The sequence below is a fragment of the Argiope bruennichi genome, chromosome 9, assembly GCF_947563725.1.
Source record: "Argiope bruennichi chromosome 9, qqArgBrue1.1, whole genome shotgun sequence".
In the NCBI taxonomy this organism is placed as follows: Eukaryota; Metazoa; Arthropoda; class Arachnida; order Araneae; family Araneidae; genus Argiope; species Argiope bruennichi.
The window spans coordinates 74,101,914-74,119,536 of NC_079159.1; the positions used below are offsets into that span (position 1 = coordinate 74,101,914).

Consider the following 17,623-nt stretch of genomic DNA (forward strand, 5'->3'; position numbering starts at 1 on the left):
TGCGTAAATTTTAGCTGTTCAAAGTATTTCTAGATTATTTCAAACGATTTCGCTGGTGAGATCAAACCTTAAATGTTTTCTTATTTTTTTCATGCACCATTGATGGAAACTTCCTCTCTTGTGCCGGATTCACTGTTATTCTTTTTTCGTATGATTCATAGATAAGATGATAACTCGTGGAGTAACTCGCGAAAATGACCATGCAAAGTACCGCCTTTGTAGTGTCTGGCTGCGAATGCTTTGTTTAATTACGTTTGTGACTTAAGCAGCCGTGGCAATGTCTTTTCTTTTTTCCCTTTTCCTTCCTTCCTTCCTTCCTCTCGCTTTTTTTTTATACCGTTGAACTTAGTTTTCCTAAATAGAATTTTATTCTCGATATTGTCGTCTGAGTTCGAATTGCTTGTAGATCATAGCATTTAGAACATGATTCTTGTAAATGTAAGCCGCGAAAACTTTTGTACAACTTTTTTGTGAGAAAAAAATTAACGTAATAATCTTAAATACACAGATTTCTTTAAAACTTTTAAGTAAGTATATTTAATTGAATTTTCTTTTGGTTCTTTCTAAAGCAGTGGTTTCCTTTCTGAATTGTCTTTTTCAGAATTTTCCTTTTGGTGTGCGGTGCTCTTATAAGTGATCTGTTAGTAAAAAATACATGTTCGAATATCTAACGAATTATTAAGAGGGAGTAGGAGTGTCCATCCTTTCCAATGAATTTATAAATGAATAAACTTTGATTTCACAAAGAGAAAAGGAAAAGTCGTATGTGTTTCTGAAATACACATTCGATTCTTTTCATGCCTTTATTCTTCGTTGCCTTTTTCATTTTTCAGCCATTGAATCAGTGTGAAATTTTTCTGGTCTGAAATTACGTTACCAATTTTTTTTTTTTTTTTTTTTTACATCTTTATGAATCATATATGTATGAGGTTGATTTAAAATTGAACGATTTGCAGGTGCATGCGCAGGTGGTGAATTTTGTGATATAACTGAAGCTTTTTTTTAATGATCTTACGTGATTAGTAACCTGATTCAGATGATTATCAGACCATCGATGGAATATTTAGTATATGGAGCCTCTCCCTGCTGCCTATATTAATTTTTTCCCAAAGATAGAATTAGCATAATGTATTAGTTTTGGCATAATAGATATCTAGTTTAGATGCAATTGTACTGTAGCTTAAATACACAATAAAATTTTAAAAAGAATAGCTTGTTGCAAAAGTTTATAATAAAGTATAAATTTTTAAAAGTATTGTGCTTTCCCTTCTACCATTATATTATTAAATATAGGGAATCATAATCATATGAGGTTGATTTAATATTGAACTATTTTCAGGTGCATGCGCAGGTGGTGAATTATGTGACGTAACTAAAGTTCTTTTTTTCTTTCTAATGATCTTACGTGATTTGTGATCTGATTTTCTAGTGATTATCAGATCATCGATGGAATGGAGAGCCTCTCCCTGTTGTCTATATTCAATTTCTTTCCCAAAGATAGAATTAGCATAGTGTATTAGATTTGGCATAATAGATATCTATTTTAAATAAAAATGTACCATAACCAAAATACACGATAAAGTTCTTAAGAAACCACGTTTTGTTTCTTGCAAAACTTGTATATCTATAAAGATAACAAATTGTATATCTATAAAAGTGTTTTGTTGTCCCTTCTAATTTATTAAATATAGAAAATCATAATTGCAACTAATCAAATACAATAAGAAGTAGCTGATTAGATTTTGAATTTTTCATATATTGTCCGGTTTGGAAGTTTTCATTAGTGCAAGGAGTTATTTATATTCTTAAAAAAAGAAAATATATTTTAACACTTCTGATCTATTAAATAATCATATTTCCTAAATAGGATTCCATATAAGTCGGTAATTCTGTAAGAAACTTGATGCATCCTTCTCCCACCTCGCATAAACAGACTTAAAAAATAATATTTTGTTTTCATTATTTGAACTCTTAGTCTTAGTGTACTTGATCACCCTGGACATTGTTTTACATCTTATACATTTCTGTGTATTTTAGTCTGATCTACTAAAGTCAAAGACAATTTTATCATTGACAAAAGTGAAAATTTTATTATTGAAAAAATTCCCTATTGGTTTTACTAAATGGGCATAAAATTTAACCATTGAGTCATCATTTCTTAATTTGTTTTTCTTAGATGCTGTTAGAAGTCTAGATATTATTATCTAGTTGTTTATTTTTTTATTATGCTCTTATTAAAATGAAGTAGAATTTATTTTTAAAATTTATGCACAGTCTTTAAATAAAAAATAATATTAAATATTATATCTGTAGAAAAACATTAAGATGTAGACCTCAGCCCATATTTATTTGATTTTTAAGTTAATTTAATTGAATTTTTGCACCATAACTAGATTGATTTGGATGCTGGATTAAGAATTGGACAAGAAAGCTCATAATGTAATCTCATATATTCAAAAATCATTTAACTGCTAATATATGAATAGACTAGATGCTTTTTTTTTTTTTTTTTAATTTTTTTTTTTTTTTATTTAAGCATTTTAAAATTCTGAGTATACATAGTAAGCATAATTGAAAACGGTATAATTGTTGCATTTCAAATCTGTCACTTTTGAAAAACTACAAGTCTACAAATATTACCTGCGTCAAGTTGTTCCAATAGAAGAGAAAGGCAAAGATTGGAAAAATTAGGATCTTTCTGTAAAAATTTTGTGTCGAATAATCATTAATGTATTAATCTAATTCTCTGTGAGTAATGAATTATTAAAATGTTTGTATTGCCTTTCTGGCTCTTTTTATCTATCTTGTTAAATACAAACCAAATTTTTATGAAATATCACTTTTAATATTCTCATTGCTTTTATATTTCTTTTGTAGGACCAATATGACAATTTAGGACAGCACACTCTAAAGGGCATAGAATTTCTAGAAAAATATGGTTCATTTTTAAAAGAGAGGAGTTCTATAGAAAGTGAATATGCTGCTAAACTCAGGTATACCTGCAATAAAATAGAAAATTAAATCCCTGGTTTTCCTTGTGCACATTTTATAGTACAATTTTTAATTGTTACTGTGATCAAATGTGCATTTGTGCAATATTATAACTGCTTACATTATTTTGCTACATGTTTTTTTATTTGTTGCAATGAAATTGAGTTTATTAGATTTTATTTATTTGTTCTTTGTTTCTGTTCTAAATCAATTTTATAGATTGTGAAAGTAGAAATTTATTTATATAAATATTCTACATCTTGATATGTTCAAGAAGTTTTATAAATGGTAGTATCAGTCAGCTGCCAGAATTTTGATTTCATGAATTTATTGTCTTTAGTTTAGTACGTAGTTTTAGAAAAAATTACTATTGGAAAATGTTTATTTTTACATTCCAAACATTCATATGCTGTTATTGGAATTTTAATAATGAGTTAATATATTATGTTAATATTGTCATACTTCAAAATTAGGATGCTATCTCCTTTAACTCAATAAGCAATTTAAAATCTGCATTTGTAAAATAAATTTAATACATACTTTTTTAATTAATTGAATATCAACAATTTATTTTCTGAAATCGTTAGAGGTCTGAAAATCTTTTAAGATAACGTATGTACACACATTTATTTGAGATCTTATCTTAGATATTTTACTATAGTATTGATCTGATGTAAATTTTATCCAATTAAATATTCTGATTATTATTAATATAACATGCTTATTTAATTATGTTATGAAATATCTTTTTTTCAATCTGGAATCATGTAATACAATAATTTATTTTACATAAAATTCATGCAAAAAGATACTTTTTATCTTATAACAGGATTTTTTTTTCCAGGAAACTTGTTAAAAATTATCGCCCCAAAAAGAAAGAAGAAGAGGAAAATCGGTAAGCTTTATACAATTTCCTTTTTCACTTCTTTAGTCACCCCCTCCCCATTCTTTTTGAGATTCATCTCATTCATTTGTATAATATGATTTTGTTGGCATTCATTACTAAGGGCATCTACTGTATATGATTTTTTTGTATCTTATTGAAAAATATTTAATTATTAAAAGCATTACACTATATAGCATTCAGAATTTCTTCATTCCTATGTCAGTCTTTAAAAGATAATTTTTGTTTCTCTGCAGTGAATTTTTAGATAACTTGGTTTACATATCATCTTGGCATATCATCATATATTTATTCAGTAATACTTTAAGTGGAATAATAAAATAATTATTAATGATAGGGAGAATTTCATATTAAATAAGGAAACTTTCAGATTTATATAGATTCTGATTGAAACGAAAAATTAAGTATTTAGTTAAAGGATTTTGAATGATTTTATATACTGGACATTTTTTATTGCTATAAAGTTGTAATCTTAAATATAATTTTTATACTAATATGTATTAGAATAATTTCTACATAAGATCACAGTTAATCAAATTACAATACATAATTACACTTATAACTGTTAATAATCTAGGTAAATTGAAAATATAATACAAAAGGAAGGTATATCAAAGTTATTTAACTTTATATGTGAAGCGGTTCTTATTATGATATAACTTGTGTTTATAACGTATTAAATTGTTTTTTAGTTTTAAAAAAATTATTTTTGTGATGTACTAATTTCATTTTTCATCTGGTAAAATATTTTGTCTTCAAATTGAAGAGAACCTTTGTTCTATATGATCTCATGTGCTTGTCTACTAATACTTTAAACATATTGAGAAATATCTTGGTCTTATTGTTAAAATGGCTTTTTCAGATTTTCAACATCATTAGGTTTTGTAAAGATGCTCAACGAAGTCAATGACATAGCAGGACAACATGAAGTAATATCAGAAACATATTCTGATCAAATATGTAAAGAAATTACTGACTTAGTCAAAGAGCTGAAAGATGAAAGAAAAAAGGTATTTATTTATTTCTGAAATTTTAATCAATATTAATTCTATTTCTTTTTTATTTTGTGTAACAACTATTAAAATTAATTCTTTATATATATATGACTTAATTTGTGTAACTATTTATTTGCAAAATAATACCTTAAAGACCCACCTTTAATTCAAATAATTTAAAATTTTAAGCTAAAAATGTCAAACACATTAAAGCTTGCTTTCATATATTTTAGCTATTTAAATGCACACAAATTTATAGCTTAAATACTATTTTGTTCTTAAAAAAATAATTACTGGTAAGTAAATAATGTGAACACAAAGATCAAGGATGTTATCTGTAATTTATTACCTACTGAATAAAACTGTACAACATTTATATGAAATAATAATACAATGAAAGAAGCGAAAAATACAAATAAAATTCTGATCACCATTTAACATGCATTAACATACTAAGGTCATCATATGATCAGCATACTTTATTCCGATTTAATATTTGATATTCCATTTTTTTTTTTTTTTTTCATTATTATAACCTTACATACTCAATAAACTTTTTTACATTTTCTTTTTTCTTTTATTAAACTGGAATTGAGTTTCAAAGCTGTAATTGGGTAAAGAAAAGAAAAGATTTTAATTACATATGAGACTGTTTAGAAGAAAGGAATTTATAATAACAATATATTGATTCATTATCATTATATTTCATCATCGATTTTTCTACTTATTTAAAAGTTATTTTAAACAGATGGCATTATAAAACAAAAAAGCATTCCTAATTATCACTCATGATTTCATTTTGGTTCATTTCAAATGGGAGTAGTTTCACAGTATTTTTTCTGTTAGTTTATTAATTAATGTTTCTATCTCAAGTTTAATTTTGCCTTTTCTTTTTTTAATCATAGCTCTTTCACGATGGACAAAAATACCAAAGTGAACTCCAAAATTCCAAATATATGCTTGACAAGGTAATGACTTAATTACTGATGATATTTTTATTGAAAATTTGTAAATTCTCCATTTGCATTACTGTATTTGTCTAACATTTTTTTTTTTTGTATGTCATGTTTGAAGGGAGGGGGGGGGGGATTATTTTCTGTATGATTATACAAGTTGAAATATCTGAAAATTATTTCTGCAATGACAATTTATTTCACTTTTCTTGTTTTTTAATTCAAGCAAATTTTATTTAATATGAAAAATTCTGGAGTATAATACTGTTTAGAGAAAAATCAAAATGTCACAAGAATTATTTTTTTAATATGGTGTACCCGTACAAATTCAAATCTATTATCTTAACATAACAAGTGATATTTATTTATATATAATATAATAATTTATAAATACTATTTTTGAAATATTGATTATCATACATTGATTTATTTATGTACATGTTACAATGAACTGAATAAAATATTGCTTCTCTATCATAGTATAAAAGAGCTTATGAAAAGTCCTTCAAAGAGGCAGAGAAAGCAAATGATACATTTGTGAAAATAGATGCTGATATCAATCTTTCCAGAGCAGATGTGGAAAAGGTAAAATATTTTTCATTTCATTTATTGATATAGTTTGCTCTTTCTTGGCCTTGCCCTATTAAAAACATTATCAACTGTCTAGTTTTTATGTATTTTTACATAGTTTTACTTTATTTTGGATATATTTTATTTTAAATATATAATGCATGCTTCTTTAATGATTTCATGTATTTTGAAGGAGTAAAGCAATTCAACTTTGTACACCACTAATTTACAAGATGTTTCTAATAGTGTAAATGAAACATTTTATATTCAGTTTTTTATATTATCTATATTGTTAAAGGCAGCTTACATCTAAAAATTTCTCTTTTCAGTTAATTATTTTTTTTGTTTATATTTATTACCTAAAAAAGCAATACATTTATTCCATCATACATTATAATTTGGTATTTTGCTAGTTCTGAAACTATGATATTTGTTTCACTGTTCTAGAACTTTGCTAATTTTCAGTATTGTAAAGCACCTATATAATTAAACAGCATGATTTTTTTCCCTGTTGTTTGAACAAAGATTAAATATAGGTAAATTCATTATTTTGTTGGTGTTATATAAATTTCAAGTAGTATATTACTGTATAAAATTTTTTAATTATATTTATCTAACATCTGGAATTTCTTTTAAATACAATAGAACCTTGATTGTACAAGCTGATTGGGTCTTTAACTTAGATAATGAGGAACTTGGTTAATAGATACCAAATTTTGTATCACAGCCTGTTCTTCCACTTTTCTTTTCTTGTTATTTGAAATTACAGAAATACGTTTGCAGATGCTACCATTTATTCATGTTGTAACAAATTCTTTTATTAAATATCAAATTTCTTTGCATTTTTACACTGTTTATTTAGGGTATTTTCTTGCTCAACAGTGCTAGATTCCCCCCTCCCCCCCAATGAAAATACATGGACTATACTGATATTATTATTAAAATACTTAAGAATGGAGTTCCTCTACCACCCCTGTAACTTCTTGAAATAAAAAATACATCTTTCATAAACAACTCCAAGAAAAGGCCTTGAATAAATTGGATTAAATAATTGGATCAAGTCTTTGCATCATAAAAATCAGTTCTGATACCAATGTGAAAACTCTTTTCTGAAAAATCTGATGGCTTAAAAAAATGAAAAGTATGGTTTGATATTCTGGTACTAACATAGTTAATGGAAGTCCAGATACTTATTAATTCATTTAAATTATTTTTACTTTAGGCACGGACTCATGCTCAACAAAAGAGTAGAAGCTGTGAAGATTGCAAAACAGATTATGCCAACCAATTACAGAAAACTAATGAATTACAAAGGCTACATTATTCCGATCTAATGCCCAGTATATTTCAGGTAATTAATAATTTTCCTTCAACAAATTGCTCACACAGTTTTGAATTGTGTCATAGATTATGATTTTAATTCATTGCATATAATATAAAGCTATATTTTTATTTTGTAATTCTTGACATTTTTTTTTCAGCAACTGCAAGACATGGAAGAGAGAAGGATAGCATGTGTACAAGGTGTGATGAAAAGAACTGCAGTTATTCATAAACAAGTTATACCACTTGTGGTAAAGTGCTTGGATGGCATAATTACTGCTGCTGAAGCAATCAATCCAAGAGAGGTAAAACTAAAGCAGTTTTCTAAAGAACATGTTGAAAAACTTTGAATGAACTTTATGAATTTTCAATAAACAGCTTTCAAAAAATTTTATTTTTAATATTATATGTTTCATTTTTGTTAAGCTGTTGAATATTTCCTCTCATATTTATTTTCCGTTATAGGATTCATGCTTAGTAATAGAAAAATACAAATCTGGGTATGATCCTCCTGAAGATATACCTTTTGAAGACTTGAGCAACCCTAGAAATGGAGATGTTTGCAACACCATTTCTTCGCACAGAAATGACACTTTGACAGTTAGGGGGACTATGACTGTCGGAAAGAACAAAAAAAGGGGACTTTTAAATATATTTAGTAACACCAAGGTATATTTATTGTCATTTTTAGTTAAGCTTAAAAGTTTAAATTGTGAATAACTCCCAGAATTTTATGGTTAGAGAATTCTCTAAAAAATCACTAACTTCTAATATGTGAATACTAACAGTTTGACTATGAATTTTTATCCATTAATTTATTGAAAACTTAGTTTTGTCTTTATTCATTTAGAGAAAGCAATAATATGTAATCTGAAAATAGGTTTTTCTAACCTCAAAACAATTTATTTGAAAATACTCAATTATTTATTATGAACTCATACAAGAAAAAACTATTTTAAAAGTTAGTTGTTGTAATTTTATAATAAATAAATACAAGACTGCTTGCTTAATTTTTTTAGAAGTAGAACTTCAAAATATATAATAATAATAATTTTTAAAAAAAGCAAGTTTTTCTTTTAACCAATATCATATGATGTATGAATAATACAAATATGATTATTTAGGGTTTTTGGATGGAATTTGTAATATGAGCATATCTATGCTCTGTTCTTTAGAGATTAATTGTATGATGAGTAAGATGCTATTAATCATTATTTCTGTTTATTTTAAAGTTAATAATATTGTATCCTTCAAAAGTTATTGAATAAAGGGAATGTACTTATGTTTAGAAATAATAAAAGATTCTTATTTAATATATATGTAATATGACTGTCATTTTAATTTGGTTTTTCTGTGGAATAAAATATTTTTTATGAATAAACTACAAAATCTTTATACTCATCGAATTGAAATGTAAAAACTCATAGTTTCATTTCCAATTAACAATCTGACAAGCTCTATATGCTATATTTTATGTAACCACAATCAACTACAAATTCATTTTATGATAAAAAAAATAATTTGCATTTGACATGGATATCTTGTCCTTATTAATGAATCATTCTATAAACCTCTAAATTGGCACACTTATTTTTTGTAAAATTTAGTACCCAGAAGAGTGAAATAAAAAATTGTCACAAGCATGTACATGCTCACATATCCAGACCAAATTAAAAATAAAATTTAAAAAAAACTTTTACAGAAGTTTAGATCTAATACAATAAAAATCACATATTATTATCAGCTGATCCGTACCAATATCAACAGTGCTATATATCTTTTAGTAAGTTATTATCATAAAAATAGTGTTTTATCTTTTATAATTTTCTTTTGTTGTGCACTTATAGAACTTTGTCTTCTTATGTTTTTATGTTTTACGCCTTGGAGATGAACAAGTTTTTATAATTTTCCCCACTAATTATACATTCTTTTTTACATGGTGTTTTGTTGCACATGTCTAACCAACTAATTTTCCTGTGATTTCTGGTGATATGATTTTTGTAAGTATTAACATGGGTAATGTCTTCTTGCATGTCTCTGTATATAATCTTCACATACTTGATGAATTTATTAACATTCCTGATTATTTCTCTTCCTTCTCTATATTTCTCTTTAACTTATGCACTTTATATCGTGTTGTCCTCTCTTATTTTATGTGGATGAAAATTGAAATGTTCTATGAAATTCTCTGAAATCTCGTCAAATTTAATATAATCAAATCAAGAGTTGTTCTATTTTTCGTTTTGCTATTATATTTTTAATTAAAGTAGTTAAGTTTCATAGAAAATACATTTTAATTAAACAAGTATACTTTTTTAATTAATTATATTTTCTATATTTCATATTTGTTTACCAAAATTGTAATTAGAAAAAAAAATGTGCGGTATAGTATTAAATTAATGAACTTTTTTTGTAACTTTCACAATGAAAAAAAATTAACTCAATTTTATTTTTTGTATTATTTTTATACAATTGGATAAAAAAAAATGAGATTGAATAATTAAAATCTATTTCATTTGCATAAAAATTTACTTTTTTATATTTGTCTTGTGATTTTATTGTCATTTTTAATAAAAATATTATATATTAATAATACTTTTCGGAAGTGCCTTTAATTTGAACATAGTTTCCTGTTTTATGTGGCTGAATGTGATTGAAGTTATGGTTTGCTGCTATAGATTTCTGGTATTCAATGAAATCGCTATCTTGTCTGCCAAATAAACTTAAAAGAATGTCATTTGCTTTGTTTATAAATGACATTCATCACAAATGAATAAAATTTTTATTTGCAATTGTAATCTAAATCCATGAAAGTATCTGATTTAAAAATAAGTTCAGAAACTTTATTTCAATATATGTCTTATAATTTTTCATAATTCCTCTTGGTTTTTATCCAGATGATCTGTTCTCTATAATTATTTCCTATAAATATTTACTGCATACTCATTAATTTTGTGCAATTGTTAGCTATGAATGTAGTAATTCATATCATAAATGTATTTGTACCTATTTGATTAACTTTTATTGTTGATGAGATGTAATTATAACTAGGTTATTTGTTTCATAATTGAACAACTTTTTAAGTTTTTTATAAATTATAGTGTGAAATATATATGAAATTTTTATATGGAAGAATTTCTGAGGTGTTAATAAGCTTTTGTACTAAAATAAAATGTCTTTTGCAATGCAAAATTTACAATAACTCAAAGGTAGCTAGCTACAAATGAATTCAATAACAATAAGAATAAAATCATTAACAAGCAGATACACTAGAAAATTTATAATCTTTTTTATGGGGTATAGCAATAATTTGAGTGAATGTAAAAAATATCTTCAGGAATTTAAATTTTTTCTTGAGCAACCTGGAGTAAATATAAAACAAAATTTTGTATTTTGTGAATGGCTGTTTAGAAATAATGTGCATACATGTGATGATACATAATATCCAATGAATTTGAAAATGAAATCTTTGAATAAAGACTATTGTATCTATTATGTAACATTTCTTTTAAAGTTGCACCTCTCTTTCAAGTTATTTTTTCAATTTTTCTTGTAAAGGTGAATTTATTTCCTTGCTTGTAAGATTAAATACAAGTTAAAAGGCCTCATAATTATCATTTTAATTTAGGACCTTCACTGTTAGTGGATATTCTTCATCAGTCAATGCTTGCTTCTTGACTGAGTCATTTTTCTACAATTATCTTGTTTAAGAGAAAAAAAGTTTCTTTCAAATTTCACTATTCATACATTTTTCCTTACTTTTTGCTGCCCACTCTTTACTTTACATATTCATTTTTTTTTTTTTGAAAAAAATATTCATGTTTTATCATTTCAGATAAATAAAGCTTCAAAATCAATTTCAATTCTGTCTGAAATGTAATTTTAAATAAATAAATAAAAATTTATTTATCATTTCTTTTTTACTGCTTCTGTTTATAAAAATATTTGAGTGACTATAAATTGGTTTATCATCTTTATATATAATTTTTTTTTATTACTCTAGAAATGTACTAGTATGTAGGTGTTATGTTAGACTAATAAAATAGGTTAAGTAACTATTTATTTTCCAATTCTGTGGCCTTATCTTTATTTCTTTTAACTATATCCTTTCTTTGTCCTGCTATAAAATAAACCTTTTTTCTTAACAAAGGCTGGATATTTTTCTCGTAAAACATGTACTGTTTCTACTATTCTACCAAATAGTCAACAGTGCTTTTTTAAATTGTATGTTTGTTTTCCAGGCTTAATTGGGAGAAAACAATTATTTTTAAAATTATATATTGGGGAGTATCATAAAGAACCAATTTCTCTTCTCCTTTCTTATAATGTAAATGTTACTATGTCATATCTGCAAATTACAGATTAGAATGATTAGATTTGTTTCCTTCTAATAATATGTGTAGAATTCTTTTTTTTTTTTTTTTTGTGATGAACTCTTTTTTTCATCATATAAATTGTGGTAATACCACAAGTTTTTGGATGAGAACTTGCTGTGTAACTAGGCAGACTCTTACTTTTCTGAGGGGTATTATAATGTGATTTTCTTTTTTCAGTTAAATATCATATCACTAGCAAGAAGGTTTGGGCTAAGGCTAGGGATTGCTGGTATTTCAGTCATGATCATTAAATTTGTTTAACTCTCAGTTTCTGGTTAATTTGTCACAATGACAGTTATTATGATCGTTATCATTGGATGGAGTAGATTTAACTTAGCCCTTGACTATCCAATAATATATATTTATAGGTAGATGGTGAGGAGCATTATGAGTTTTTCTGATGAAGTTTGCTATATGAGCTAGCAAATTCTCACTTCCCTTGTTAGTAGAATAATGGTCCTACATGTTCAGGCAAGAAGGGGATAGCTCATTTTTATCTTTAGTTCTTCTGCATAGTTTATCTAATTTCTGCCTTCTTTAAAATATTTAAAAAAGAATTTGACAGAAAATGTAAGAATTTACTCATAAAACTAAACTTAGTAACCCATGTGGGCCATGGCTACAGTACCCATATCTGCTTTCTTGAACGAGGATCCTGTGGTGCAAGGCATATGTCCCGGTTAGGTGGTCAATCTAACGCAGAACCCCCAGTGTTTAGTTCTCAAGCATGCTTGGTCCTCAGTTTATTGACTCACTGAAGAGACAAAAGGCTGAATTGAAGAATTTTCTCATAGTGATTTATAAAATAAAATTTTAAAAAACATTGTTTTTGATTTTTAAAACTATTTTAAAAAAATATTTTACAGCATTTCCCCCTCAAGTCCTGAAATTGAGCCATTCTATTTTTTGATACTCAATAGTTATATCCAATTTTTTTGGCATTAAAAATGATAGAAAATATGATTATTTGTTGTGTAGCATATATTAAAAACAGTTTTTGTTTCTTCCTACAAAAATTAATTTTTTTGTAACGAATGTCTTATAATTTTCAGTAGTATTCCATAGATGTTATTTCGGTAACTAGAATTTTTTAAAGAAGCAATCATTTTATTAGTTTTTGAAGAGATCTAATAAAGATGTAATCTGTGTTTTAATCAGCTAGCTTATATGGTTAAGAATATTTATAAAAATGTAACATTTGAGCATGCCTAATTAATTTCTAATTTGGTTTTAGAATACTGTTGATGAAATAAAGGAAGATTGCAGCGACTTGCCTCCTAATCAAAGGAAGAAAAAATTACAACAGAAAATAGATGAAATAAAAGCAAAAATACAGCAAGAAACAGCTGCAAGGTCAGTTTGAAATATTTCATTTTAGTAGTGATTTTTTTTCTGTTTTATATAAGTATACTCATTAAATGCCATGTAGCATGCTGATTACCATATTGGCTTTTGATTGTGCTGTAGAATTTCAATTATTTTTATATTTTATTATTTTTACCTTCTTTGTTTTTTTAGAGATGTGGAGGCTAAAACTAATAAACTGGATATTTATCATTCAGTTTAGTGAATGGCATATGATATTACCCTTTAATTTGTCAAATGATTATAGTTGCTTGTAGGGCTATTAGTAGCCTTTTTAAAAGATTGTTTTATTAAAAAGGTTGAATTACATTGTGTGTGTGTGTGTGTGTGTGTGTGTGTGTGTGTGTGTGTGTGTGTGTTAATTTGTCAAATGATTATAGTTGCTTGTAGGACTATTAGTAGCCTTTTTAAAAGATTGTTTTATTAAAAAGGTTGAATTACATTGTGTGTGTGTGTGTCATTATCCAATATTGAACTGAATCATTGGAATGAAACAGACTTTTGCAGAAATCTGGAAATTACTGCAAACTAATGCAGTTGAAGTTTTTTGAAATATTGCATTGGAAATGTTCCATTTATTTTTGAAATGTTATAAAAATATTTTTATTAATATAATTTCATGATATGTATTAGGTCAATTAAGCTGACTACTTCAAGATTTAATATAAGATTATTATTCACTTAAAAGCACATTAATGCATAATTCTTCTACTCTGTAATTCTTATATTAATACTACTGTTTTAAAAATTGTAATGAAAAAAGGGAGTTAACATTTTTATTTTCAGTATTCAATTTTTTTAAAAATTGCCATCAAAATTGTTAGTAAGTCAGTCATTTTTTTATTAAAGAATTACTATTTACATCTAGTGTGAAAATATGAGCATCATGGAATTGCTATTATACCTAAACATTAACCAAGAATTGCATGTTTTTACAAAAATATAAATTAAAGTATTTTCAGAATTGAATCTTATCATTCTTGAGAATAATAATAATAATTTTTTTTGTAATAATTCTAGTATATTTTTAATATCTGAAGTGTTTTTTCATGTAAAATTTATTTTATTATTCACTTAATCATGCTTATTTTACTTGTTGGTGTTTACGTTTAGTACTATTCTTTATTTTATTATTCATTATTTACATTATTTTCAGCTTTTTTTTACATTTCAGGCTTATGCCATGTCTGATTAACAAATATAAAAAAATCAATTAACCAAGAATTGAAATGTTGTTAGTTAATTTAAGTTAATGTAAGTTAATTTGAATGGAATTATTTAAAAAAAAATCTTATTTGTTGATATAAACTTTGGAAATACACACTGTTTATTTTTTAAGTTTTTATCTATGAATCTACCTTTTCCGTAGCGCTGAAATCTGCTGTATTTTTTTAGGGATGCTCTGATGAAAATGAAGGGTGTTTATGAACAAAATAATGCAATGGGGGATCCAGCAGCTGTTGAAGGACAACTGGCAGATAATGGAATAAAATTAGAAAAACTGCAAAATGAACTTGCAAAATTTCAAGTTAGTGTCTATTTATATGTATATATATATATATATAATTTTGGTGTCTTAATATAGTTTATGTGAAAATATTCTTATGTTGAATATATACAGAAGAAAGAATTATTGAAAGAAAACCATAATAGTTCAAGCCTTTAAATTATCATGCAATGTCTGAAAATTATTAAATAATTATAAATATAGTGCACAGAACATTTTATGTAATTAAAGTTTATTAAATTATTCTTTCTTTTTTTCTAATGTTTCAAGTGATAATTTTTTACTATAAATTCATTATTTATTTGATATTTTAAATATTATTTTTTGCTGTTGTAGGGTTATATGGCTGAAGCAGAAGGTCAAGGCAGTGCTCTCAGCTTGTCACGAGATAACCGGAGCAGTATTTCTGAAGATTCTCTTTCTAGAAGTGCCTCAGATTCTAGTGTGTGTAATCCCATGAACTATAAAATTTCTGCCCCTGGAACACCACAGCAAACACATGGGTAAGTTCTGATCTGTGTTCTAAAAATATGTTAAAATATATGTTTATGTCCTCAATTTCAGTTCTAAAAAATGTTATTGATTATTTTATATTTTATTGCTTCTGTTCAGAACTATTCTAAATCTTTCTTGATATGCTCTAAAATTAATTTCTGTTGACTGAACCCAATAAAAGACTCATTTTTATCTGGAAGGTATGTATTAATGAAAGGTATTTTTGAACTGTTCAAAATCTTTCATAAATTTGAGCTGAAATTAAAAATTTATTTGTATTTTATTGTATCCAATTGGATGCTCATTTTCATCTGAAAAGTATGCATTAATTATATTTATTAAAAAAAAAACAGTTTTTTCATTACAAGAAGTACATTGAAACACTTAACAAGAAGGGCAAGAAGTGCATTGAAAACAGTATTAAAAATTTATAAATGTAATAGACTTTCTTTTTATTATTTAATATCAAGTATATAATATTGTATATTGAGTTATTTGCCATATCATTAGTATTTTCACCATATTCCAGATTACTGAAATGAAAATGACTTTCTTCTTTAGCATTCAATAGCAAACATGTAGTATTATGTTTTAAGTCATCTGTCACATTATTAGTGTTTTGAACATATTCTAGATTTCTGAATTAAAAGAAAAAGAAAAAAACTTATTAAAGTGTTAAAAATTTTCATTAAAAAATTTAGAATATTCAAAGCATTCATGTTTATCTTTTTATTGCAATAAGCATTTCATCTGTAACATTTAACTTTTTTATTGTTGAAATAAATTTTAGTTATTTTTTTGTCGCATTTGTCCTTACTAGTGCTAGTTTTTTACTAATGGATTTTTTTAAAAAAAAAAGTTGATTAATATAATCAAAATGTTTCTGCTGAATGTATATTTTCCTATCATTATGTTCAAAAGGTAGTCAGTAAAGTCATGTAATATTTCAAGCTTGTGAGTATTTTGAAAAGTAAAGATACAATATGTAGAGGAGGAAAGAAAAAGCTTTGGTGAATATAATGTCAATGCTGTCTTTAATCTTTTGTTTTTTCCTTGAACTTATTTGCTGTTTTGTTGATAAATTTGGTTTGAGAAGTACCTTTATAATGACTGTGGCAATTCAGAATCCTACCAAATATGCAATGCTCTCCCTCATATCTTTTCTGTAAAAGATGAGCATACACAGCAGATATGATATTGAAACTTCTTCAGAAGTAAACCATGTTCACGTCAAATGCAGTACAAGAAGACTGTCTATGACCTCTGATGCACTTCTTTAAAGGAACTGAGGAAGCAGTTCATGCAGATAGATGTCTTTCTTTGATAGAATTGCATAACATCATGCCAGAAATGCTTATGAAAATTCTATATGATGCTGTGACTGACTCTGTAGTCCAGGAAATTATATCCTAAAAATTATTAATTATTAAATTATTATTCTAAAATATTAAGGACACAAAAAGAAGCTGATGGATTTGCTCTGAGTTTCCTCATATATTTTGCAGAAGCAGATACTGAGTTTCTCAATCTCATTGTAATGCAGTTTTCATAAACCAAGGAATGTAAAATTTCAATTTCAGTGAAAGAAAAATGACTTTTGTTTTCTGGGACAGACAGGGCATCATTCTTCTGAATGACTTCATTCGTCAAATATTGCTGCTACTTATTTCCAAAATTTGCAACAATATTTGAGGGGCAATTCAAAATAAATGTAAAGGAATGCTGACAAATGATGGGCTGATTGTTCCATATCAAAACTTAGCCTTTTATAGCATTTCAAATCAAAACTTTTGTTACTTGTGCCTCATGATTTCCATTTATTCCCTTATCTTAAGAAATGTTTTGACCAGGAACAGGATTTGACTGGGGAGCTTGAGCATTAACTTTAATATCCATTTCTTAGTATTGCTGTAAAGAAAGTGACATAACATAAATAGCCTAATTTGTAGATAGTAGTCGATCAGGAGAGAAAGAGTAATGCCATTGGGAGAGAGAAGAAAAATTTCTTGCTGGGCAAAATTTTTTCGATAATGGTAAGATTAATCAGCATTCTTGCACACTTTCTAATAAAGGTGTTTTCCACTTTCTTCCCCATACAATTGTGGACCTTTTTTGCCCACAATTGTATGGCCACAAATGCCTTG

General features: G+C 26.2%; 1 protein-coding gene across 4 annotated transcripts in view; it reads left to right on the forward strand.

Annotated features, from left to right (window-relative positions):
- The window catches only part of LOC129983811 (formin-binding protein 1-like), an 85,945-nt gene that overhangs the window by 63,786 nt on the left and 4,536 nt on the right, over positions 1-17,623 (forward strand). For 3 of the 4 annotated variants that reach the window (XM_056093456.1, XM_056093454.1, XM_056093457.1), the window contains exons 2-12: positions 2,878-2,993; positions 3,836-3,886; positions 4,758-4,905; positions 5,796-5,858; positions 6,324-6,428; positions 7,636-7,764; positions 7,895-8,041; positions 8,202-8,405; positions 13,347-13,465; positions 14,873-15,005; positions 15,321-15,487. In XM_056093456.1, coding sequence (XP_055949431.1) covers positions 2,878-2,993; positions 3,836-3,886; positions 4,758-4,905; positions 5,796-5,858; positions 6,324-6,428; positions 7,636-7,764; positions 7,895-8,041; positions 8,202-8,405; positions 13,347-13,465; positions 14,873-15,005; positions 15,321-15,487 — 1,382 coding nt within the window. The remainder of the gene's footprint in view (positions 1-2,877; positions 2,994-3,835; positions 3,887-4,757; positions 4,906-5,795; positions 5,859-6,323; positions 6,429-7,635; positions 7,765-7,894; positions 8,042-8,201; positions 8,406-13,346; positions 13,466-14,872; positions 15,006-15,320; positions 15,488-17,623) is intronic. The other variant, XM_056093455.1, reaches the window with a different exon arrangement.